Below are 26,274 nucleotides of genomic sequence, written 5' to 3'. Positions count from 1 at the left end.
AAAGTACTAAACAAAAAAGTAAGAAATGGAGAAGTAAAGGGAGGCTGGAATAGAGGAAGGAGTAGTAGCAGGCAACCATGGAGCAAGTATTCTAAGTCAAAAGATAAAAAATCCTTGTACAACTACTTAAAGGGTTGGATGGACACTAAAACAGATACAGCTATTAACCATAAATAATTTGCCTGATTTTCATGGCACTATGTAAGCAGAAGTGAATGGTGAGTGTTCAATAATATTTCATCTGGATTTACAGAAACAGACAGATAAAACAATAAAGGACTGCATGCTAGTCCTCCATCTCTTTTATGGTAATCTCAGGACCATGACCGCATGAATCATGTTGATTATCAGCATTTCAGATAGGCAGACTAGTGCTACATAGCATCTCCAAAATATTCCCCTTGGTCTAGTTGATCATAGTGGTGCAAGCATATTGAACGAGTGAGAAAACAAGACTGAGGCAACATCAATTTGACTTCAGTAGGAGCCTTGAGGGTGCATGTGAAATGAAAAGAGCTTTAACTGAGTAAACTTGAGTCAGATGATGTTAATTCTCAAAGACACAGGAGGAGATTGGGGAGATTGCAAGATGGTACCTAATTCGGACAGGAACAGTGTAGCATGAAAAAGGTTGAAGGCAGTATCTAGTGTTACATCTACAGACTTGTCATATGAGAGAGGACATTTTTCTTGAGCAAATGCACAGTATTTAATTACGTTTAATATTCAAATATTGATAAAAAAATTTCCCCAAAAAGTAAGAACATGGGCTGTAGTTCCACGCAATATACCTGAAAGGGAAGTTCTTAGACATGCGATAACTGACCTAATGCATGACATGTACATTTACAGCATCCAGAATGACATGCATCAGTGCTTTGTAGTCCATATCTGATCTTCATACCTGTATAACTAGACTTAAACCAACAAGTGCTGTTTAACAGAGACTATTAGCTACACACACGTTACATACCCTCACAAGTCCTATTAAGAAAAAGTGAGGAGAGTAACCAACATTTTTCTTTGTAATGAGGTCATGCGTATTTAGTTCAGTACATACTCCTTAAAAGGTTTGTCTTTAATCATCACTTGACTTGGCCATTCTGACGGCATCAAGAAGTTGGTTCCATCACTGAGGAGCCAGAATGCAAAAGACATGTCCTCACAGAAACTTGTCTCTATCAGTATATATGTGTAAGCAGTTTTATGAGAGAACAAATTCAAACTACACTTTAGAAGCAAGTCTTAAACAATGCATTGTGTGCATCAATCAATAAGCTCAAATACAATAATTAACACTTGAGGATTAACACTTGGCCTTGCATTTAATTTTCAGTTGCTATAGATTTCTATAGATTTAGAAATTGGGAGGGTATTTTAAAGTATTAAATAATAGTACTGTCATATTTTTTTTTTCAAATGATTTATGTCTTATGTTTAGTTTTATGGTGGTCTTTCCTTTACTCAAAGACTCCTCTACTCCACTCTACTGGTTATGGTGGCAGTAAACTAGATCATCACGTTATGGCATGCCATCATTGATGGGATACGTTTGAACACACCGATTTATCTTCATCAATAGACCCAGCCTATTTTTGGTGTGTAGACTGGCTGCTGCAGAACTGAGTCATCAGCTTAGAGGTGCAGCTTGTTCTCCCCAGCAGTGGAGGTGAACTAATACTAATAATAGTATTTTATGTTTGCTTCAGATGCCTTAATCTGAGGGCAGGCGGTGTGGCAGCCCTGTATTCATTGAGAATGACTTGAGAAAGGCACAAGTTTGGACACACCTTCTCATTCAATGTGTTTTCTTTATACTCTTTGTATATATTCTTTAAATTCTTTGTACATAACTCCACATGTGTTCATTCATAGTTTTGATGCCTTCAGTGAGAATCTACCAACGTAAATGGACATGAAAATAAAGAAAACACATTGAATGTCCAAACTTTTGGCCTGTACTGTACTTCATCCTCAACTGTTGTTTCACAGATGCAGAAAGATTACTGGCTCTCACTTTTGGGTAGTTAATCAATCTCAGGATCTTCTCTGTTACTGCTTTTTAATTTTATAATTTGTTGGGAAGAAATAGGAAGAACCGCTATGTGTGCCAGTAAAACCTGTTGTGGATTTGTAAAAAAATTTTGTGTGTGTTGATTTCTGGATCTCTGCGACCTACATTTAGGTTTTCCTCTTAGCGGGAAGGAAGAGAAAGAAGAGTAAAACCTCCAATTACCTCATCTCCATCGACCCAACAGACTTGTCTCGAGGAGGAGAAAGTTTCATCGGGAAACTGAGGTGAGATCATTTATTGAAAGTTCAAATGGTCTTGTGCCCAGACATTACGTCTTGCGCCTACTAATTGGTCCTCTTTGGAACATTTAGTCATATTTAGAGTGCAGACATCCATGTTTATGCCAGTGATGCTCTCTTCCATGGGGGTCCTGTGATTTTGGTACCTCTCTAATCAGCTGCGAGGAACGCAGAAGCTCACCTGGGTGGATTATTACCCAGAGTAATTGGGTTTATTATTTTGTTTGAGAACATTCATCTGCCTTCGTTCACTGTCCCCAGCAGGATTGCAGGTTTGATCCATGCAAAACAGACCTGTGGTAAGAAGGGAGAAATATGTGCTGGAAGGATGCTGCATTGACACACATCTCTGTATCTGTAAACCGGTGTTAATTCCTTGTCCCTTGGCTCAGACATAGAATAAGAACAAGAATATTGGACTTTGAAGATCCACAGATGATACAGTAGATGGCATTAATTATGTCTGCCTGTCTTCACCTTGGATCCTCTAGCCTGATTCGTCATTAGATAAAGGAGATAATCCTCAAAGTGCCAGCACCGTGAGCCTCAGCACTGGACTGGCCTTCAGAATAAGATGCAAGAGTCTAGTAGCTCTAACTGGAGCAGTAACCTGTGCAGGAAACATGCATCTCTGATAGGCAGATCTGTCAGTCGATAGAAGGAGCACATCAATTAACTTTGATTAATATATTGCTTTCTTCACACTGACTGAACAATTGCACAACCAGAGTTAATCATTCTAAAAATTGATTTTTGCAGCTAACCAACAATGTACCATGGTGTAAAGATCAATATTTGCCCATCATTTCAGTTGAGATATCAGTTTGTGAATAATTAGTTCTTCAAGAGCCAGTAGAATTGCTTTGTCCCTTATTTGTTCATTTAACAATATTGTGCTTTTCCTCATAGGTCGAACCTCATGGGAACCAAGTTTACAGTTTATGACAGTGGGGTAAATCCTATAAAGACCCCATCCAGTTTAGAGGCCAGTAACCTGAGGCAGGAGCTCGCTGCCATCTGCTATGTGAGTTAATCAGAGACATGGGTTTTTCCCAGAGCTGTTGAATAACTGTAATGTAACCTTATGAAAGATATATTTTTGCCTGCCAGTGTCTTCAAAATGTTTAGATAAATTCTTAAAAAAGGAAAGGAAACAAAAAGTTACATTTTCATACGGTCAAAACAAAGCCATTGTTGATGTCATGGAGATGTGAGACATCTAGTGGCATGTACTAGACACAGCACCTTTCATGCATATTTCATTCTACAGTCACTGTAAATCTCCAGGTTTTGTTCACACCATTGTTATCAACGCACAATAAAGTAGAACGAACGTCTGTTGTCTGCTTATAGGAAACCAATGTTTTAGGCTTCAAAGGACCTCGCAAAATGAGTGTCATCATTCCGGGTATGAATATGGACCATGAGAGAGTGTCTATCAGACCTCGCAATGTAAGTGGATACAGTATTTGGACTTTGTTGATTCACCTGTTAGAAGCATTACTGGAAAAAAGCTAAATTTTTTGAGTATTTTAATAGAGAATGTAGCACATTTTCACTACACCTTTGAAATATCATAACAGTGACATGATCGTCTTTGTCTTTGTTCCATCTGTGCTGTTTTGTCCTCAGTATTATCTTTTTTATAATGTAAAGTGCAGGACATTAGCAATTTCATCGGCGCTAAAGCACTAATGGAGGCATAATCCCTTTGAATCTTTCCTGTCGGCCCCCTCCTCCACAGGACCATGAGACTCTGCTGGCACGCTGGCAGAACAAGAGCACAGAGAGTGTGATTGAGCTTCACAACAAGACCCCAGTGTGGAATGATGACACCCAGTCCTACGTCCTCAACTTCCATGGCAGAGTCACACAGGCCTCCGTCAAGAATTTCCAGATCATTCACGACAATGACCGTGCGTCCGTCTTCATGCATTCTAACATCTTCTGTGCATATTAGACATGAGCTTAACAAAAAATATTCACAAGCGATATCAGCCACATTTTTTTTATGTTGACATTACGTTGACATTCATTCATTGTACATATACATCGCTAACTGTATAGGAACGCACACATTAACACACTGACTGTCCAAAACTTGTCCAAATCCAGGTGATGACTTTTTGACTGCCAGTGTCTCCGTGTGTGTTCAAAAAAAAGACCAGTTGAAAGGATGATGATAAAAAAAATGGTGGTTAGATATGATTGGATTCTGAATATGTGCCGGTGGTGGCCTAGCAGTTTAGAAAGGGTGCCAGGTTCAAATTTCGGTGCCATTGAGATCCCCTTGAGCAAAGCACCGTCCCCACACACTGTTCCCCAGCCGCCTTTCATGGCTGCCCACTGCTCACTAAGGGTGATGATTAAATGCAGAGGACCAGTTTCGTCGTTCATTGCTGTGCTGTGTATCACAATGATAAAAAAAATCACTTTCACTTAATTTGCTAGATTAATAATTCTTAAAGTATGTAGGCTACAGTCTGTAGTTATACACATGCAATGTATACCAAGTATATAAAGTAGCCATTGAGTGTGTAACCTTTAGACATATCTATTTTTTTCACAGCGGACTACATTGTAATGCAGTTTGGACGTGTGGCAGAAGACGTATTCACCATGGACTACAACTACCCCATGTGTGCTCTGCAAGCCTTTGCCATTGCTCTCTCAAGCTTTGACAGTAAACTGGCCTGCGAGTAGCATTCTCCCTCTGGATCTGTATGTCTTTCCCAGGACACACTGGTCTCCAAACCCCTCAACTAAGGGCTTTGACTAGGGGCCCAAAACGTCTCATTGGGGCACGAAGAAAATTTGGCTAATGAGATGTAAAGTGTGTCTGCTTGTTTTGTGAGGACCGAACGCGTGCTTCTTCCGGCTCTCCTGGCTCCGTCGCTCCAGATATGGAATGTCGCCTGGGAATAAGCACAAGGACTACACCACTATTCTTTCAGGAGCCTCGTTTTGTCCATATCTATGGGGAGAGCAGCACCCTCTGCAGTAACTTATTAACTTCAATAGCACTTTTTCTTGAACTGAAAAGTGTTCTGTTCGGTGGCAAACATCTCCTGTCAAGCTCTGGAAAAGATTTATACATGTTTTCACTTTACACTTTGTACAATGTGTTAAATAGACTCACTTTAGTAACTAACTTCTTGGGCACTGTAGCTTATACTACGTATGACCGGGACTTGATAGAGCTGCTCTGATTAATTTTGTCTCCAAAAACGTAAAGTTTTCTGGTGGTCCTGAATCTGAACCTTGAGTTACCTCACAGGACCACATTTTTGTTGCATTCCAGCTCTCAACATAACTAGGTGAGTTACTCAAGGACTGCCTATTACTGATGTGCCGATACTTGAGATACTGTATACCGGCAGAGGAACTGCTCAATCAAACACTGTAATCGTTTTCTTTTTTTAGGTAACACAGCTGTCATTTTCTGCAGATATCCTTTATAAGACACTACAAACCTTTGGAATGAGTTATTGCTCATTTTCCATAAAATCTACATTTGTTCTTACAAATCTCTTTTTAAACATGCAGGGACACATAGAAAAGTTAACACGGTCTTTCGACTCTGGAGCATTTTATGTATTTATATATTTATATTGCTCTAAATTATTTGTAACAGCACCCTTTATTACAACCATATTACTGACTAGCATGCCCACTAAAAACAGACCTGTAATGACTACAATTGGATATAGGATTAAAATCCATTAAGTCCTATTGCATCTGGATCTGAGCAACACTATGGAGGTGGGGAATGTATTCGATGGAGCACTTTATCCAGTTTTTTCGTGTGGTACATGTTAATATCGTGCCTTTGAACACTGAATCCAGAGTAATGCTTTAATTCAAAACAAATGTATGTACTTACTGTGTCTCTGTCCAGTCTTCAGTCTGAAGACAGAGTTTTAAGATGGCTGGCTTGAAAAATTACTTTCTATACCCTAGAGTTCTAGATCCAATCATTCATTGCACTATTTTCCCAGGCTTATTTTAGTGTCCAACTTTCATTAAAAAAAAAAAAAAATCTCACTTTGTTTTTACACTCCTGCATTGAATACCCAGATTATAGCAAACGGTCAGCAACCGTATGTTGCTGAACGAATCAGTGTCCAGGGAGAAATAATCGTACAACTTGACTATTCTGGGATGGTCCAACTCCTTATGAATCCTATATTCCCAACAGGCATGCTTGTGATAATTCTCCTTCTTCTCATCTCTACAGTTCTTATTGAGCTGGTGAATTTTTACAGCAACATACGGTCATATGGGGAAAACAGACACCTTCACTTTTTTTTAATATATTTTTAGAAAAATGTCAAGTAATAATAAATGTCTCAACATCCCTTTTAGCACAAATAGAGCTTGAGTTTCAAATTATGCTTTTTGTCTCATACATTTAGACATCACTGGATGGAGGTTTCCGTCTGCGCTTCAAAAATCTATTTGATCTTATTGCAGGGACAGAGACTGCTCTGTGATGACCTGTGATATCCATCTTTATAAACCCTTTTACAGCATATACTTCCTGAAGTCCAAAAGTGATATTTTACAGCTCCAAAGCATCAAGAGGAACAGTAACACTTTGCTGAATGCTGAAAACTACCTTGGTTGTTTGTTCTTTCTATACTTCTATACTAACTCACCTGAATTTCAAACAAACCCCTACGCTTACCAGCTCTGTGTTCAAGAGCAAGCCGAGCTTTCCTACCACGGGATTCATTGCTGTTTATGCCCTGGTGTAAAATGTAAAATGTGTACATTGTTCAGTATACAGTGTTTGTATACACGCAGTTCTCTATGAAAATTAAACGTGACTGCAAAACATTAGCGAGCCTCAGACTTATTCATTTTATATTAATGGCTGCATTCAGTAGTCACTTCATTTACATGTTAATAAATACCACTATAGGCATGTACAACTATATACATGTTGCTAGAAATGCTGTATTTACCTTTTTCAAATTGTACAACAATCAGGAACCGTGTTCCTCTCCCATCCAAAACCGTCATATCTGTCTGAGTGCATTGTTATTGATATAAATAGGCCAAGGATTATTGTGGAGCTGATGTTTTTATATAAAGCAGAAAATTGCATTCCAGCTCTGCCACCTTCAACAACTTATGGTGTGTTACAGACTTTAGTAAGAACAATAAATCAAGCTTAGAAGGTTTCCGTGCAACACAAAATTTCAGAAAAAAAAAAAGATTAATCGTATATTAGCTTCTGGTTGATTCTAATAATTAGCACACAACCATTTCATGCATTTACCTTTAATCAGTTTTTTTATTTAATTTATTCAGAAGATCCTGGTCTTGCAAACAAAGTGGTATTTAATAATTCAACAAAATTATCATTTACAGTTGAGATTCAATACTCAATACTCAAGCCAAACATTAGAAAGTCAAGCACTGATTGTACAATCATGTTCCATCTAACGAACTTCCATTCCAACTTTTTTTCCAAGGTTTGATTTAACCAAGGCCTGACGCTGAGCTTTAAATGTGGATAAACGGCTAGAATGCAGCATTATGTATATTTTCAGATTGAGGGAATCAGTGCCGCTGACGATTGGTCACAGTTTCCGAGTCTGCGAGCAGGAGTGGGTTATGTAACCCATGAGAATTTTAGACTTTGTAATGTGATAAAGAGTTTAGCACGAGTCCACTACATTACTAAATGTCACATGTTTCTTGCCTCTGCTCTTGTGACGCTTTCTGAGTGACCCTACGTCCAGCTGTGCAGCCATCACAGCATGAGTCTTCGCCTCGGGACGATATGTACTGAGGAACTCCTCCAAGCCCACTTCCTTGTCATCCTCATCTTCATCATCTTCATCCTCCTCCTCATCTACTTCCTCATCTTCGTTGGGTTCCTCTTCCCCTGAATCATGATAGACCTCTGTTGTAAAACTAAGACTTTCTGCCTCCATTACAGGATCTTCTTGTTCCCGCTCAATTCCTTCCATCATTTCTTCATCTTTGTGTTCCTCATCTTCCTCTGCCATCTCCTCATCATCATCGTCATCCCCATCCTCATCATCACAGTCTTCCTCAACACAATCACCACTTTCCACCTCTTCGTCATCACTTGTGCCCTCTGGTGGGTAGAGGAAGACATCTCTGTGTTCGTTGAAGGTGATCCTTCTTCTCCTGCAAGACTGAGTGTCTCCAGTTCCACTGTAGCTCCACTCTGTGCTCCTAGAATCTGTGTCCCTGCATGTAGGCAGGAAAGGATGGTCCTCTCCCTCTTCCTCCTCCTCTTCTTCTTCATTATCATCCTCTTCCTCACCTATTCTCTCCTCTTCTTCCTCCATTCCCACCTGCTCCATATCTTCAACCTCTTGAACTTCTTCAAATTCTTGACCCTGTTCCATCTCATCCTGATCTTCTTCATCATCCTCATCTTCATCATCCTCCTCCTCTCCCTCTTCCTCCTCTTTCTCTTCTGCATCATGCAGCTTGTCTTCTACCTGAGTTTTTTCTTTCTCCTCTTCTTCCTCATGTCCCTCCTCCATTCTCTCAGCCAGTTCTTCAGCACTGGGTATATCAGGATCAGGCTCCTTTATGACAAGTGTGTCATACCTGTGTGTCAAGCACGGTTCATCATACTCAGGATATGTCTCCTCAGGATATCCTGTAAAATCAGACACAGTCAGAAAAAGATCAACTACCAACCGCGATAATATTCATGATAATAAGAAACTCTACAGGGTGAATTTTAACCTTTCACACTGGAATTTAGGTCCATTTAGTCTGTACATGAAGTTTAAATAAAATACAAATATGAGTAAACACACAGCATCAATGTAAACCAGCACCTTCCCAGTCCTCGGTGTAGGGCACCTCTTCAGCTTCCATTTCTGGGGAAGCCCCCTCTGCTCGACCTGCCTCCTCCACCATTTGAGTGATTTTCTTCATACGCCGCAGTAACTTCCTTTCTTGCCGCTGTGTGGCAGCCTCAAGGCTGCAATCAGAGAAGGCAAAGATAGACCTGACATGAACAATGTTTCCTCATCATCCAGTAAAGCTGCGTGTGGATTCCTGTGTGCATGTCACCTGTTCGTGCTGGATGATGTGGGCACATCCTTCAGTCCTTTGTTCCCCAGCTTGCTCTGAAGCCGGGCCAAGTCATCATTAGCTGCAGTTGAAGGTTCATGGAACCATCAATAACACATAAAATCTGCTACAGGCTGCTAAAATAGTCGTTTCCACTCACTCTCCGCCAACATAACATGTTCATGTTCATAACAGTGGAGCTGATCAACTGACTTCACTTCCAAGACTGTCTACCAATGCAACTAAGAGACTAAAACTGTATAGGAACTATATTTATATAGTAAATACAGCAAATCTCACTTTCTCTCTCACTTTCTCTCTCTCTCTCTCCCTTTGCACACTCAAAACAGAAAATAAGAAGGTGTGTCCAAACGTTTGGCCTGTACTGTATATACACACACAGAATCTCACAAAAGCAAGTACACCCCACGTTTCCCTAAATATGTTATATCTTTAAGCACTGAAAGCACTTTGACACTGAAAGCACTGGTCAGTGTACACTTGTATTACGGTGTAAATTGGCTGTCCTCTAAAAATAACTACACACACACAACCATTAATGTCTAAACTGACACAACTGCTACAAAAACGAGTGCACCCCAAACTATGCCCAATTAGCCATTTCCCCGAGCCGGTGCATTGTGACTCATTAGTGTTCGATCTCAGGTGTGAGTGGGGAGCAGGTGTGTTAAACTTGGTCTTATCGCTCTCACACATGGCACCGCATTGGCAAAGAACTCTCTGAGGATCTGGGATGTCAACACTGGGGAGTGGAAGAGGATTCCTGTGGCAACCTGTGAAGCTCTCGTTTACTCCGTGCCCAGGAGAGTTAAGGCAATGCTGGAAAAAGAATGGTGGTCACACAAAATATTGGCACTCTTTGGCACAATTTAGACATTTCCACTTAGGGATGTACTCACTTTTGTTGATATTATGGCTCAGTGTTTACCCCATTATACAAGATGTACACTGACTACTTTACATTATTTCAAAGTGTCATATCTTCAGCATTGTCCCATATTTACAAAAATGTGCACTCACTTTTGTGAGATAATGTATTTGCTATGTGTGTTTGTGTGTGTGTGTGTGTGTGTATATATATATATACACACACACACACACACACACACACACACACACGTACAGAGAGAGAAAGTTGACAGAATTGACACAGTTGTGTTTTAATTACTTCCTGTGTGGATCTGACCTTTGACAAGAATGCAAAGACACATTCCAGTCAGATTTCCCTACATAAAGATGGAGACAGACAGTCTTGGGGCGGAGTCAGATACTGTGACATTTTTTTCGAAGGATGGCTGCAGAGTCACTCGACACATGGGGGAATGCACTTTTTCAGATGTGGACATCATTGTAAAACTTAAATGCACTGACAAACCTAAAACATAAGGGATCTGTGGAGAACTCATTTTCCTCTCTATTTGATGACTGGGTGTCTTGGGCCTGCAAAAGCAAAGCCTAGTGATACTCACGTCTCTTTCCAATTACAGTTTCAATTATGAGACAGACCTCTAAAAATAAAACGTTGTGAGAGAGACTCTTCACTTGTGAGGTAAGTGTGACACATGCCAGGATAAATATAGATATAGAGGTTTTTCTCAGATCACATATACCCCCCACCTCGGCTTGGCAACCATTTGATGAATGGAGTTAAGTCTCAGAGTGCTTATCCAAAAGACATGCAGTTAATTGGTATTAGACGCTGCTGGGCTGATACGACATTACTTTTGATTGCTAATCCAGGTCTAACAAAGGCAGGAACAAAGCGCTACACAAATTGGACAGGATGTTAATCTACCTTATCATGAGGTTGCTTATGCTGGAGCTACTGATATAATATGTTCTCGGGGTCTGACAGAGGAGAGAATAAACACAATTACAAGAAAAGGGGGGAAATTCAGCTACACTGAGCTCTCCAGGCACACGTGCCGGCTGCACAAATCAACTGCCTTTCATTTCATCATTTAAATGCACTCTGAATGCAATCCAGTTTGGACTGAATTCATCATATTACTCTGTGGCCTAATGAGATGACTGACCTAATTTTTTGCATTGGTAAACCAAAAAATACTCACTCATATTTCTCATGTGATGATCTGGATCAATCGGCAATCTGTGAGCTTGTTTGGTAGTTTTACCCTTCCTTGTGAGCTGAAATGAAAATTAGATTCACAATTTCGTTTCAGGTCCAGAAATACAACTGAAACGATCAACAAATGTAGTGGATTAGTACAGTGATTACCTTAATGAATATGTGTAGGATGTAAAAGAGAATCCCAACACCATAAATGGGAACAACCTGACCAATAAGATTAGATTTATTACGTGCTCCCATTGCTCCTTTGGCCTTTGCCCTGGCGATGGCTTCTGAGGTCAGAGCTACAGAGTAAGGTCCCTCTGTCCCCCACTGTTCAAATCTTTCAGGTATCTGCTGTTGCATTGTGGGAGGAAAATGTCCAGGCCCAACTATTAAAGAAGAGAGATAATTGAAATGGGTGAAATGCGTTAGGTGGCAGGTGAACGCAGGTTAATGTGTTGCAAGCAGAAAATCTGACTGACGCCTGGTGAACTGATGACATTGTCGTTGGCGCCCGAGGCTCACTGTGAGCCCACAGCAATAGCACAAATTTCTGAAAACCGAAACGATAGTCCCCCTGACCCCTGTCCACTCCCGAAAGCGATTAAAATCATTGTCAAAATTGGACAGTGGAGCGATGGAGGAGCAAGGCCTGCTCTGATAATCCATTTTTCTTTTAGATCATGTGGATGGCAGGGTGCATGTGGGTCATTTTACAACATTCACAACAACAGAATTCTCAGTGGCCGCTACCAGGAGCACAATGTGCCCAGTCAGAGGGCTCTAGTGTTCAGGACTGGACTGACTGGACTCCTCAGCTTCAATCATGGCATCTGTGGACTGTCCTAGAAAACAACTGCAGCTTGCAGGATCTGTCCCAGACACCACAAGACATCATAGAGGTTACATGCTATTATCCATAATATTATATGGACTCTTTTCGTTTTGGAGCTGCAGTGTAGGAATAGAATCCCAATATATCATTAGTTATTCTCATCACATTCTGGCGATTACAAAAATGATTTTCATTTCCGATTCAAGTCAGTTGTGATGACTGTCTTAGTCCCTCTCCATAATACATAAAAATGCATTCATAATATATCACTTGATAATAGAATATATAACTTGACATGACTTCATGTAACACTATTTATAAATCCCCATACCTTTTTGGTCATGAATTATAACAGGCTCAATTACAATGCATATTTATTATGCAGTAGGAACAGATCAGTAGCTCGGTCAGAAGAAGTCAAGCATTTTAATTCCATAGCAATAAAACAACGGATTAAAATGTATATTCATCCAGAACACAAACACCGTGAAGTGGAACTGAGAAAAGTATATTTGTTTTTGAAAACCTGCATCGCTTGATGGATCATGTTTGGACCGAACGAAACGTCGACGACGAAATGGATGAGGCTGATCGAAGAAAGAGCTTTTATTCGCATCGTGGACGGTTCTAAAAAGTAAAGGTTAATGGCAGGTGCTGGGAGGCAGCTCACCTTTCCGCTGCACCGCGTCGCTCCTTCCTCGGTGCAGCAGCAGCTTGGACAGGAACAAGGACAGACAAAGCACCAGGCAGGACACCAGCGTCACTTTCTGAAACGTCGTGATCGACATGTTTGATCGCGGAGCTGTCTCTCCTTTGGAAAAAAAAAACACGAATGCGACAAAAGACGATAAACAAGACGCTACTTCCTGCGCTGTCTGGAAACGGAAATGATTAAATTCGCCGTCCATTAGGGTCTAATGTTGCCATTTGGCTGAAGAGAGATTAATTTCCATCGTCAAATCAAAAGGCGGGTCACTTGTTGGTGCTTATTAAAGTGGTTTGTTGATTCAGTTTTAACCCAGAAGTACATAATCTAGTCAGCCCACCACGTATTTCAAAGGTCTGGGGCAGATGCAAATTTCATACTTTATTCATGATATCGTCATTATTGTTTTATGTTTACTTGTACGTGTCATATTTATGACGTTGTAAGTCTACGCGCTCTCCAGCAGATGGCAGTGTTGGCGCTGGAAACTGCAGGCTGATGACGTCACTGGCGCCATGGTTCCCCGTGCCAATTTTCACTCACAATCCGCATCTATTCATTCATTTTTTTTTAACCACTCACCGACAAGAATCTAATTCTGACTAGATGTAGTAATGTTTTGTTCAAATTTGCAGATATAGGACGTGTGAAGATATATTTATTTGAGTAGCTCGTCTTAATGGCAACTTTATGTGAAATAGGTCAAACAAATACTTTTCATGTTTGAATTTTCTCTCACCCTTATATACATTTACATTTACAGCATTTATCTTACAATCAGTAGTTACAGGAACAGTCCCCCTGGAGCAACTTAGGGTTAAGTGTCTTGCTCAGGGACAAAATGGTAGTAAGTGGGATTCGAACCCGGGTCTTCTGGTTCATAGGCGAGTGTGTTACCCACTAGGCTACTACCACCCACTACATTTCATAAACCAAAATTAGTATTTTCTGTTTAGATTGTCTGAAAATGTTAAATACAAAATAAGTAGACTATTTATACGTTATGTACTGGTTTGTAATTGTTATAATATTTTTTATAAAACCTTTCAATTGTTAACCTGGCTCTGTTGTAGAGTTCTATTCACATTCGTCCTGTTTTGAAGTGAGCATGTAGTTTCTGGCATTTTCTAATATGCCCCTGGATGTTATGATGAAAGGGAATCGGTTGCTGTTTTTTTCCGACTGGACAGTTGCTGTAGCAGACCTCTCACAGCAGTCTGTCATTGATCAGTGATGCACTGAAATATTCTTAAAGAGATGACGAGAGGCAACGAAGGAAGTCTGAGAGTGACTTAAAACCACACTGAGATCAACTTCTGTATTATCTCACAATGTAGCAGCATGATGCCTTGAAATCCATAGAACCCCATTATAGGATTTCTCTTTTTACTTTTGGATTGTATTTGTGTTAAAAAGTATAAAAGAAGGAATTTCCACATTTCCAATAGGCTTGTGTGCCATATGCATGTGCTAGGTACAGTCAACCCTAGTTAAAATAAAGTCATTGAAATAATTTTGGGTTGAACTGGCACAGTATTGCATATTGGCTGTGTACCCACTATAATCTTTTAATCCTGGGAAACTGCATTTGTGTGCCCTCACTTTCAGAAAAGGCTTATGGTTAGATTATCAGAACCAACCAGCATATGATTTGAACAGAGATTATGCTCAGCGGTACAGATGTTTAAAATAGCAGATATGCACGCTTGTGTCCTTTTTTTTCCCTTGACACCACGCAGACCCAGTTCAAAGTGGATATGTTCCAGGGTCCTCAGATGTGTGAGCATTAAGTTCTTCATTCATTCTGGCCTTTAAAAGGTTTACGAAAAGATTGAGAATTTAATTTAAAGACTGCCACCATTTTCCATGGTTTGCTCTTTTTTCTCTATTATTCTAGTCAACTCAACTGTGAATTGGCTGAATATTTATTTCCATATACTGTATAATTGCAGAGTTGTTAAAATAAGTTTCTCATGATTCTCATAAAAACCCAGAAGTGTGCGTCATGCGTTGCCATTACTCAAAAAATAAAACCTGCTAATGCAGAAGTGCTGAAAATATCACACTGGGCTGCGTTTCCAAAAATCCGACTGGGAAATATTACATTTTGAATTGGACCACATGCAGGCTTAGGAGGGGTACATGGAAAAAGGGTTAGCTGTGATCCTGTGCTGAAAGCCCTGGCTGAATTTTGTGAGTTTTAGTTACGACATGCAACAAGAATGGGTGTTTTGGCTTATGCCCGTACGATGCATAGCCACAGGCCCGGTCATCTTCTTGGTGTCTGGCTTATCAGGTGTTTAATTACTTAATTAAATCTTCATTAGGGGCCCACATTAAGATACAAGGAGCCAGCACTTAAATGTCTGTCTAGCAGAAAGCCTGCAGTACCTACAAGTCTACAAGTACCTACAGCAGTCTCTGTGTTTTGGACTAAAATATAAGTGGCTTGGTTTGCTATCTGCAAAAGGCTGGGCTTTTTCTTATTGTTATGCTAAAGGTAAAATATGGCATTGACTCATATGAAATGCCTTCACTCCTCTGCGTCTTATGAGCAATAGATTCACATACATGGCAATCAACACACCGTCACCAAACAAAATTGCTTTCAGAAATAGAAATCGTTTTCTTTCTCTATATTCATGCAAGTGATTTGTTGTGCAATGTCACCTTACTCAGTGGTAGCGAACTAGGTTTACATCAAACACCCCCCACACACACCCCACCCCACCTCTCTGCCTCTGTCTAAATCAGTCAATTTATTTCCAAATTGCAAGTTGAGTGTAGGAGCAAGGGCTTCCTTCACTGCAGCTGAAATATTAAATCAATGCACTCCTATATATCGAGTGGGTTTAATTTTTACTTGATATTGATGGGGGTGAACCTGGCTTTGAGTGTCGTGAAGGACATACTGTTACAAATCCCAGGCTTTTATATTCATAGAACAAAGACAGTTGGGAAAAGTGAATGAGGGGGATTAATGGGCCCAAGGATGCCCGGCAGTGAGGGCCAGGCCTTGAGTGGCTGCTCCACAGCTGCTGTCACACACTGCTCGGTATTTATTAAAGCGGGCAGAAGGACAGTGCAGTCGGCCACAAGCCTTTTGAATAATACACCTCCCAGCACCCCCCCTCGCAAATTCACTCTCTCCCTGCTCCCTTTGTCGCAGGACGCAGTAACCAAGTTGAACTTTAACCACCATATTTAGGTGGCTGTCCAGCAACTGGATCCTCACAAACGCTTTTTTTATTACCCTGTGGAGTCTGTTGGACTGCACTACTGGCACGCCGCAAACGCCGCCATGCCTCTCCACACCTTGAGGGTATCTGGGCTGGCGTGATTGACAGTTAGCAGGGCGACACGGGCCTCATGAATCTACGAGGTTTATGGCGAGGTAATTATGGCCGCTTGATCGACGGCGATGAGCAATTGATTTGCATTGTTTGACATATAGAGTTGCTCACCTGTGAGATGCGTCTTTGTTTTGCACCCCTTTATGTGCTTTACCCCGTGCGCGGCCCCTGCGATGCGCACCATGAAGGTGTATCTGGAGCTGAAGTTCATCCGTGCCGACTTTGATCTCGAGCAGCGGGGGGGAAATCATATTATTTAAGGTGCCTCAGCTACTCCGCTGTGATGCACAGTGTGACATGCACAGTGAAATTGAGGGTTTATTTTATGCCTCTGAGATGCTGGACGTGTGCCCTGTAAACACACACACACAAACACTCAGACAGACACAAACAGAATACCGCCCAGCTCTGGCCAGCATAAAGGCCCTGGGTCTCCTGTCCCTGTACTGCAGAGAGATATGCAGGTGTCTCTTTGAGCATTCGAGATGACTGAAATGGCACAAACATCAGAGAGACCCACAACCCTACAAACACAAACATTCTGATCATCTTATTATAAGATTATAATATCTTTACCAGTCTAGCAACACAGCTGTTGTCCTTTGTCTCTCAGTACCCTCCTCAGATTGAGTCTGGAGGAAGTATTTTTGTGCCAGGCTGAGTTTCACACAAATTGACCATTTACTGTTGTTTAAAAAGTGGGAGTACAATTCAGCAAAATTCGGTATAAAATCTAAATACATATAAAATATATTAATATTGCAATGCCACTCACAGACAAACAAAACTAAACATATAGTCATCGGGTATTGTCATATACATATCCCTAACAGGCATTCTAGAGCTGCCCAGTTTGTTAATTAGATCCTCACCGCTAATTTTTCATCATTGAATTAAATTATTCTTGCTCAACTATTTAAACTTTAAGGAATAGGTAGGAATATCTCCAGGACCAAATTTACACAGCACTGCTATGGATGTTTAGTCCTTCATCACTGGTTAAGGAGGTTTCATAAAAGTTGAAATACTCAAGGAAGGTCTATGAAGTCAGATGTAGCTGTGGATGCTGACATAAAAAAGTCCACTTCTGTGCAATGAACAAATCAGAGCAAGACAGATTTGATATAATTTGCCAGGAGAGGAGGATGCCATTAAATGAAAGATGCAAATAAAAGTGTAGAATGGAGGCGCTCTCTCATGGATGCAGCATTTGTGGCTTTGGAGATTAAAGCAGACTCTCAGTGTACAACCTATTTGATGTTATATTGATGAACCGAGGAAGCAATGATAATTAATTTGGAATTAAAAAAAGATGTGATGTTGTGCTTCAAAAGTGAAATGCAACACTATGCACATATGCATGCACAGGGATGTACATGGAAAAAGTAGAAAAATAAAACATCTCAGTAACTCATTACAAGTCTTTTTTTTACAGTTTATGCCAAACTCTTCCATTAGAGTGATTCATATTTATTAGCTAGCTCCAACATGACCTTTTGACTGGATGAGAGAAATCCAAGGACTGACAATATCTCATGATTGTGGCATATTTTAAACCATCATTTTGACTTCATTTGTTTATGGTTACTTTATCATGACAAGGGGCTGATGGTGTTAAATGAAAATATTTAATTGCCAAAGCTGAACATAAGTGAGTCTTTACTGTGGCCACAGTCATAAATAAATAGTGACAGTAATAAACTGGAGGTTTACATTGAAACTTATCACTGTCTGTTATTGGTGGAACTACTTTTTTCTCATAGGGAGCAGGACATGCACTCAATTGAAACATGCAATCTACACGAAACATATCAGGCACAATGGCGAAAAAGAATCCAAAACCAGTATGGCGGAACGTATTGACCAAGTCACACCAAGGATCAGACATGACACTGTGTGGCATTTCATTTGCCATATTCACTTCACAATGCAGTTTTCTAATGCTAAATGCTCTAATTAGATGTCATACATGTTCACTCACTTTCTATCTCTGACTATAGAACCCTAAGCAGGGTCGGGGACTGAAACAGGGCGCACACCAACACAAACCATTCACTCATACCCATGGCCAACCAACAGCGGGAAAGCAAATTCGTAGACCCAAAACCTGGATTCAGACTCACAAACTTAGAGGTGTGAGACCATGTCACTTACTGCCACGCCACCATCTGGCCCTGCTTGCTACTTATAACATGTTCATATTTTACACAGTGGACAAGGATTATGTGGTCAGCGAAATATCCATAAATATCCAGGCCAATACATTAATAGTGCTGCTACTGTGGATCTCTAGGAAGGCTCTCCAATCAACATCAGTACTGAAAGATGAGGTACTACAGACAGTAAACTAGATATCTATAGAGAACATGTTTTCTACACAATCATTTCATTGCATAATGGCTGTGCGCTGTTCATTCGTAGTGTAGACACACAACTGAATTATCTTTTAGCTTTAAATGGAAATGTTGCTAAACAAGTTGACATTTTCTAGCTTGCACTCACACATCAGGGTTTTTTTGTTAGACCATAGTACCGAATCGCTAAATCAGCACTGTGGTCATTTTTGGAGTTAATAGAGTTTTTTATAATAATGAAATAGTTATTATAACTCCAATTAAATCCCTGTTTGTCAGGGATTTAATTGGGTAGTTGTAGCCTAGTGGGTAACACACTCGCCTATGAACCAGAAGACCCAGGTTCAAATCCTACTTACTACTATTGTGTCCCTGAGCAAGACACTTAACCCTGAGTCTCTCCAGGGGGACTGTCCCTGTGACTACTGATTGTAAGTAGCTCTGGATAAGGGCGTCTGATAAATATAATTTAAGAGACATTATAAGCAATCCAACAGTCACTTGTTTTATGGGCCTGGAACATGGAACCAGCGAATGAAACAAATCAAAAATTGCATTAGATGTGTTTGGGATAGTGAACAGAAATGGTGGTATTGCTCTATTGTGTTAAGGACTGTAAGGTCGTGCGGTGATCTGTTGGGCTTTCAAAAGTGAAGTGATTATCACATGTGATACACAGCAGCACAGCACACGGTGCACACAGTGAAATTTGTACTCTGCATTTATCCCATCACCCTGAGTGAGCAGTGGGCAGCCATGATAGGTGCCCGGGGAGCAGTGTGTGGGGACGGTGCTTTGCTCAGTGGCACCTCAGTGGCACCTTGGCGGATCAGGATTCGAACCTGCAACCTTCTGATTACGGGGTGACCGCTTCCTTAACCGCTAGGCCACCACTGTCCCACGCTAGGCCACCACTGTCCACCTTAGTAGGTTTGCACAGTGCAAAGTTCAGAGGCCTTCTGAAAGTGATTGTCATTGTGAGACACTGCAGCACAGCACACGGTGACACAACGAAATGTGTGCTCTGCTTTTAATCACCCTTGGTGAACAGTGGGCAGCCATGACATGCGCCCGGGGAGCAGTGTGTGGGGACGGTGCTCAGTGGCTTCTCAGTGGTACCTCAGCATTCGAACCGGCAACCTTCTGATTACGGGGCTGCTTCCTTAACCGCTGCTAGGCCACCACTGCCCCTTCTACTACACAGCTCCATGGTGTCCACACGCTCTCTAAAAAAAAAAAAGATGTAGGGTTACTGATAAATGGTGGTCTGCCTCCCTGATGTTCACAACATTTACATTTACATTTATGGCATTTATCAGACGCTCTTTTCCTGAGCGACTTACAATCAGTAGTTACAGGGACAGCCACCCCCCCCAGAGCAATTTAGAATTAAGTGTCTTGCACAATGGTAGGAAGTGGGATTTGAACCTGTGACTCCGTAGTCTTCTGGTTCATAGGCAAGTGTGTTACCCACTAGGCTACTACCATCACAAGGCACCTTGAATGCCCTTAACTATCACTAATAGGAGATAATGATGAGTGCTCCATAATAGTAGGCAGATTTCCCTCAGAATTATTAACAAGTTAACTTTGTAGTGAAGGCACTTCATCCCCGAGGACAAACAAGCCAAATGTTTGCGAAATATAATTAAGCAGAGGCATCTTTAAATGTCATTGCAGCCTGTGCCATGTTTCAAATTGTTCTGCATCAACAGAATTTAACGAGATGGCTAAGGAATCCATTTCCTGCAAGCATGTGATAAGCTCCACATACAGTGAAGCACTTTCATTGATTGCCAAAATAAAGCATTTTGTATGCAAATGGGGGTGTGGAGTGGCTAAGCTGATTTAGCCTCATGGACACCAAATAATGGCCTTTACAATTAATACTTTAGCATGGTATCCATTGAAAATTTCATCTTCTATTTAACGGTTCTAAAACATTTACACATGCCCCCCAAAAAAGGAGGGAAGGAAGAACGTGGTGGTGTTCCAATGGATTAATATGAAAGCCAACAAACAAAATAAAAGGCGAGGCGCCCTTCCTCCCTCCCCTGCGGTAGCGCGCTCTTTCCCTCTGTCTCATGCTCCTGCACATTTTGGATTAACTGATAATCTTTGAACATGAAGGAAGGTCCCGTAACCCCAGGGGGTTGGCGGGGTGCAGTTGGGTGTGTGTGTGTGTTTTTTTTTTTTTTTTTTTGGGGGGGGGTTATTTGACATTGTTCTAATGCAATGTGCTTGTGTTGATACTTGTAAACATGTTTCTCTTTGTTGTCGTGATACCCCCCCCTTCTCCTCTTCCTCGGCCGCCCCCCCCCCCCACCCCACCCTCCCTCGCAGGTTTAATTTTGTGTGCGGTTTATATAGATGGGCCTGGGCTGCTCGTGGAGGTTGTGAAGATACGTGTCAGAGCGGCTTGATGAAGCTGTCTGCTGGAAACCCCACAGCTAAGGGGCGATGGAAGTGTAATGATGCCTGGCCCCTACTTCACATCTCCATTACTCTTTGAAAACATTTTTTTTTTTTTAACCGTCTCCAAGACTTTATAAAGAGAGCGGAGGCTCGGACAGAGGTTTCGTTCTTCTCTCTCGTCTCTCAACAGTCAGTCTGCGGCGTTCACGAAATGACACTAATCTACTCTTAATTCTGCGTGGTTCTACCGGGATGCTTTGACGTAAGGAGCTTGGTCGGATTTGGGTCAATTTGATTTCCATTCCGTCAATTCAGCAGTTGAACCAGACTACATTTTGGTGGCGCATTCTTCCCATTCGTTGATTAAAATTGTAAATCAATTGCTATTTCTCGGATTTGAAACATGTCTGATAACCCAGTTCCGCTGCTGAGTGTTTATGATTCTTATGCTGGGCACTTTTATGTAAGTGTGTACGAGACGCCACTTTTAACCTCATGAATAAGAAAGCAGGTGCAGCTTTGTGGGTAAGTCGATGGCAGGAATGCTATATTACATTAGGAATGGTATAAGTGCTGTAAAGCCTCCAATTGAATTGAACGTAGGTGCAGCTCGGCTGAAGGTAGTGCTTTTTGACAGGCTGCATAATGGTTTTATTTAGATTACCTTCTCCTTGAGGAGTCTGTCAGCTTTTGGCCTCTAAACCTCTTAACGTTTCAGTCAGTTCGCTGGTCACGTGACTGCCAATCTATGCCCCAGCCCAATGGAGAGTGGCGTAAGTGTTTGATAAAGAGTGAAAGGCTGTGTCAGAGTGTCTTAACAGGTTTGGATGTGCAGGATAATCACGTTTAGAGGTTTTAGCATTGAGGATGACATTAAGCTTGGAAGTGACAGAAATATATACAAACGGTGGCGTCTGTTTGGCAAAGGAAAGTGCCATCATCTTACTCATTTCCCCCCAAATTTGCCCCCATTACTCAAAAGTCCACATTCCCCTCGCCTACACCTCGAAGCCCAAGACGGCGAGGCGCTCTTCCTGCTGAATGCAATGTATGCAGAATGCCACTTTCTCCCTCCGAGGCAAATTTCAGAGTGACCTTTTATGTGTGAAAATATAACCTCCTCTTTCTTCTGCCTGTATATTGATTGTGTTTTTTTTTTTTTTCACAGAACGCCTTGTTCAGGGCTGAGCTCTGCTCTCTGTGCTGTTTTCTCTTATCTCGGCAGGGCTGTGGCTTTCTGTGCTAATTCAGCTTTTAACGGCCGCGCTAATGCTCCGCGGTCACTGCTATCAAAGGAAACTTATTTCCATTTTTTCCCCCCGACTTGATCTTCTTTATCACAGTTATCACAGAAAGAGAGTAGTACACGATCGCGAGGCGACCACCGACCACCACCTTCCTGTCCGTCCTTTGTAACGGCCGCTCCGATATCTTCTCCTTGAGTTGTTCTCCTTTCGTCCTTCTCCGACTCCGACCTGCAGCTCCCAGGATGTGTAGCCCGCGTTGCGAAGAGTCAAGGGCAGCCGCAAAAGTGTTGACAGCAGCGTTTGAGGTGAATGAGAGCCCCGAGCTTCCCCTCGCCAGCGGGGGAGGTGGAGAGGACCCGACGGTGATAGGGCCGACCTCCTGAATCCCGGCTCTGCTGCCCAGGCTGGAATTTGTGCTTGGGACGTCTTTAACTTTCTCAAATCCCAATTGCACTCAGCAGGAGGGGTTCCTCTTCCCGTTGCCATAGGTTTAGTGGCTGCCCTTGTCCCCTAGTGTGAGCTTGGGAGGAGGAACGGGGCCAGGGGATCGATTGCTTGGCCGCTCAACTGTCAGACAGAGGTGAACTTAAGCCTGGACAAAGTCAGCAAGTGCTGAGAACACACCTATAAAGACTTTCAGAGTACACCTCAACTCTTTATAAGATTATTTGGTAAAGGTTCTTCTCATCAGAAAGCTTTGAGTAAATCCTAGGGGAGTCAGTATCCCAATCAATAGCTACTTGTCCTGTCTATCAATAAGCTTGTTCTTTAAGATGTTGGTTGAAATTGCTTGCTGTGAGACAAAGAAGTGATTTGAAGCGAGCCCTTTTGTGATTAAATCCTATCTTTGCTAAAATGTGACTCGAGCACAGATTAAACAATCAGAGGTGTCTCTGAGAAATTGTAATATCTCGATTCACAGCGGAATTTGTTTTGAGTGAGTTGGGGCATGCTTGTTTAATTCCTGCCTGCATTGCTTATGAAAATATTGCACTGCGGGATTCATTCAGTGCCAAATGAAATGGAGACGTTGGCCCACCCATCAGAATTTACCAGCGCGGCCCATTCCTTACTTACACACAGACAAACTAGGAAGAATCCCATTTACCGCTCATTTGAAATTCTTTAATCGGTTCAAATCTATTGAAATGGACAGTCAGTTTCCAGGCTACTTAAACACACACATGCACAACAGTTCTGTGTTTAAATGCCCAGGTACAGATGACATCATATCATTGGCACTTGGACTGCTTGAGTCATATTACTGTATCATGAAAGGCACGTGTCAAGCATATATACATGGTGACGCCATGTTACTCTCCCCGTAATGTATGTACAGAGTTCATAGTCGAGCCATTAGTATCCAATTTGTTCTGCTCATGCATGGCATGTGGAGTTGGAAATAGTTCGACTCGTGGTTCTCTTATTTTCCTGAGTCAGTGGGTGAAGGATCACCATTTTGAATACCAATTATGCAGGCAGTAAGTATTGTACAGTGGGAGGATGATTGGTAAAGACAGGGACGTGTTTTCAGCAGTAAAGGTCTTTGCTGCTCGCTTCGCTGAGTGCTTCTGACATTGCTGGTCACTCCCATGCCAAATGGATCCCTGTGCTTGTGTTCCTATTTCATTTCACTAAGCTGCCTGGGCAAGAGGGTGAAAGGAAATCTGTTATAAGTCCCTCAACCTCACAGACGCTGTTACAGATATTCTCTGTTCTGATAAAGCAAAGCAAAATTGAATTTTTACAACCGACTAAAAAAAGATAATGTCGTTTGAAATAATCTTCCTGGTGTCAATAAACGGACGTGTTTAGAACAAATGCAAAGGCTTTTATCTCAGCAAAAATCCATAAGGTCTTTGCTTCAAGCAGAGAAATAGACAAAGTCATTGCGCTTTTATGTTTAGACTTATTTTCACAAAAAGCAAGACCCCGTCTGGGACCAGAAAGCCTCCGACTCTCAAAAGGTTGACATTTAACTGCTGCAGATGTAATGATGGATAGAGATGATGGGAGAACTTTGTGGAAAATTAATGTCATGGTTCATCTCACAAAACAAGATGTTAATACAGGGAAAGGACAAAAATAATCTCCGCATCAAAACAAACATGTGTGCATTTGCCTCAACAGTTCAAATTAGCTTTTGTGACTAGAGCAAGATTGTCGTTGAGTTTCTTACTCCACTTAAACATGCAGGAACCAAGAAAAATGAAAACAACAACAACAAAAGAAACTGATAAATTTTTTGGGTCATATTAGAAATGAGATTTGAGGAGCACTGTGTATTTATAGAATATGGGTTATATGATTGGTGCCAATATTTGGAAATAAAACTTAAATGAATAATTGAACAATTCTGATCATTAAAATTGAACACTGTTGACTTGCAGAGGTCCAACGGTGATACTACAAATGTGTAAACTACCGAGTGCAGGCATTGGCAGATATCATCAATCGGCCTGATTAGTTTGATGAGTTCAAGATTATAAATCATATGCCTTTATCTGTATCAATATCTCAAAGTTGTTCAGCATGCTTCAGGAATTTATCCAAAAATTTGTCTCCGTGAGATGCTGGCGTGCCATTTCAGGCGAAGGCTGGGAGTAATTGGGATCTTTGAACAGGCCTAATAAGTGTGAGCTGAGGTCCCGATGCCAACACTTGCTTGGAGTGAGACAGAGACAGGCCTAATCAAAGATGGCTTACACACCCCCTCTCCGCCGCTGTGACTGAAGATTTTGTGATTGAGCTCATCTTTTTTTTTTTTTTTTTTTTTGAAGTTCAAGATAAGATCATAAAGATGACACGCAAATTTTGCCTCGCCTGAGACCCCTTCAACCACACAGATCCATTAACCGAACAAGAGCTCATCAGCTGCACGTACTGCGCCGGATGTAATTGGATGGGTAGGAATGATGAAAATCGCAGATGCGCCGTGGTCCGTACCCTGCGTCGGCAAAAGATTTGATATGTGATGTGTGCCGGCCTATCCTGTGCCAGGTGTCCAGGTGAAAATACAAACTGTTGTACGTTCACCTGGTTTCAGGAAGGACATGTACTGTGTCTGCTGCATGACCTGTGTGTGCTCCCCGAGACTCGATTGGCTGATTGATCGCCCGTATTTCTGTGCTTTATCACTTGGGGTGAGGAGGAAGCAGCAGGAGAGCTCTTAACTCCTCAGGTCTGAAATATTGCTTTTCCCCCCGAAACAAGCTTATAATAACCCCTGCCACCGCTGGAGTTTAGACATTATATTCCCTCTGACCTTTTGGAATTCATCTGGAATTTGACTGGCTGAAAGAGAGCCGGGCTGCAGGCTCCTAATGGCTTTTATGGCAGTAAAACAAAGCAAAGAAGCTCCGAGCGCCTCTGCAACTTCCCTCCTCCTGCACTTGTTGAATAAAACATCAGTCTCGAAGAGCTGAGCTGTAATGGCTGCCGGTAGGTGCCTGTTTGCACAGATGGAACCCCCCTCTCCTCCTCAGCCGCCAAAGAGTTTAGCCTTGATGTATTTTACACCGGTCCGAATCCTGCCTTGACAAGTCTTCTGTGACCTGTGGAGAACAGGCTGGAGCAAAAAAAAAAAAAAAAAAAAAAACTCACCCAAACTACAGCCACCTAACCCCCCAATCCTTTCCCCCACCCTTCCCTTTTTTAAAAAAAAAACTTGAATACCAGCGGAGCAAACAAACAGGCCGAAACAATACGATATATACCACATATCAATTACACTAAATGCCTCAGTATCTATACTTCAGCGTCTCAGGCACACAGCGGTTACAAGGCGAGCACGCTGCTGCGAGGTGATAATGGCCCCGCATTGTTCCCCGCCATCTGGAGGGCAGATAAGGCTCGGCTGTGCATAGTCGATAATACGGACGGGCG

At 41.7% G+C, this 26,274-nt stretch overlaps 2 protein-coding genes across 5 annotated transcripts in view; one reads left to right on the top strand and one right to left on the bottom strand.

The window, feature by feature from the left end:
* Window positions 1-7,155, top strand: part of tub (TUB bipartite transcription factor) — a 42,727-nt gene extending 35,572 nt beyond the window's left edge. For all 4 annotated transcript variants that reach the window (XM_028956859.1, XM_028956858.1, XM_028956856.1 and 1 more), the window contains 5 exons: window positions 2,186-2,298; window positions 3,223-3,337; window positions 3,667-3,765; window positions 4,058-4,229; window positions 4,883-7,155. In XM_028956859.1, coding sequence (XP_028812692.1) covers window positions 2,186-2,298; window positions 3,223-3,337; window positions 3,667-3,765; window positions 4,058-4,229; window positions 4,883-5,016 — 633 coding nt within the window. In that variant the 3' untranslated portion in view covers window positions 5,017-7,155. The remainder of the gene's footprint in view (window positions 1-2,185; window positions 2,299-3,222; window positions 3,338-3,666; window positions 3,766-4,057; window positions 4,230-4,882) is intronic.
* Window positions 7,156-7,588: 433 nt separating this feature from the next.
* Window positions 7,589-19,887, bottom strand: ric3a (RIC3 acetylcholine receptor chaperone a). Its single transcript, XM_028956733.1, has 7 exons — window positions 19,847-19,887; window positions 12,985-13,125; window positions 11,645-11,868; window positions 11,478-11,553; window positions 9,385-9,466; window positions 9,147-9,292; window positions 7,589-8,962 (listed from the first exon to the last, which is right to left on the bottom strand). The coding sequence occupies exons 2-7, from the start codon at window positions 13,100-13,102 to the stop codon at window positions 7,980-7,982; spliced, it is 1,629 nt and encodes a 542-aa protein (XP_028812566.1). The 5' UTR covers window positions 13,103-13,125; window positions 19,847-19,887; the 3' UTR covers window positions 7,589-7,979.
* Between the last annotated feature and the right edge of the window lie 6,387 nt (window positions 19,888-26,274).

The sequence above is a fragment of the Denticeps clupeoides genome, chromosome 16, assembly GCF_900700375.1.
Source record: "Denticeps clupeoides chromosome 16, fDenClu1.1, whole genome shotgun sequence".
In the NCBI taxonomy this organism is placed as follows: Eukaryota; Metazoa; Chordata; class Actinopteri; order Clupeiformes; family Denticipitidae; genus Denticeps; species Denticeps clupeoides.
The sequence above is the reverse complement of the archived record's forward strand: the minus strand, read 5'-3'. Positions and strand labels throughout refer to the sequence as shown.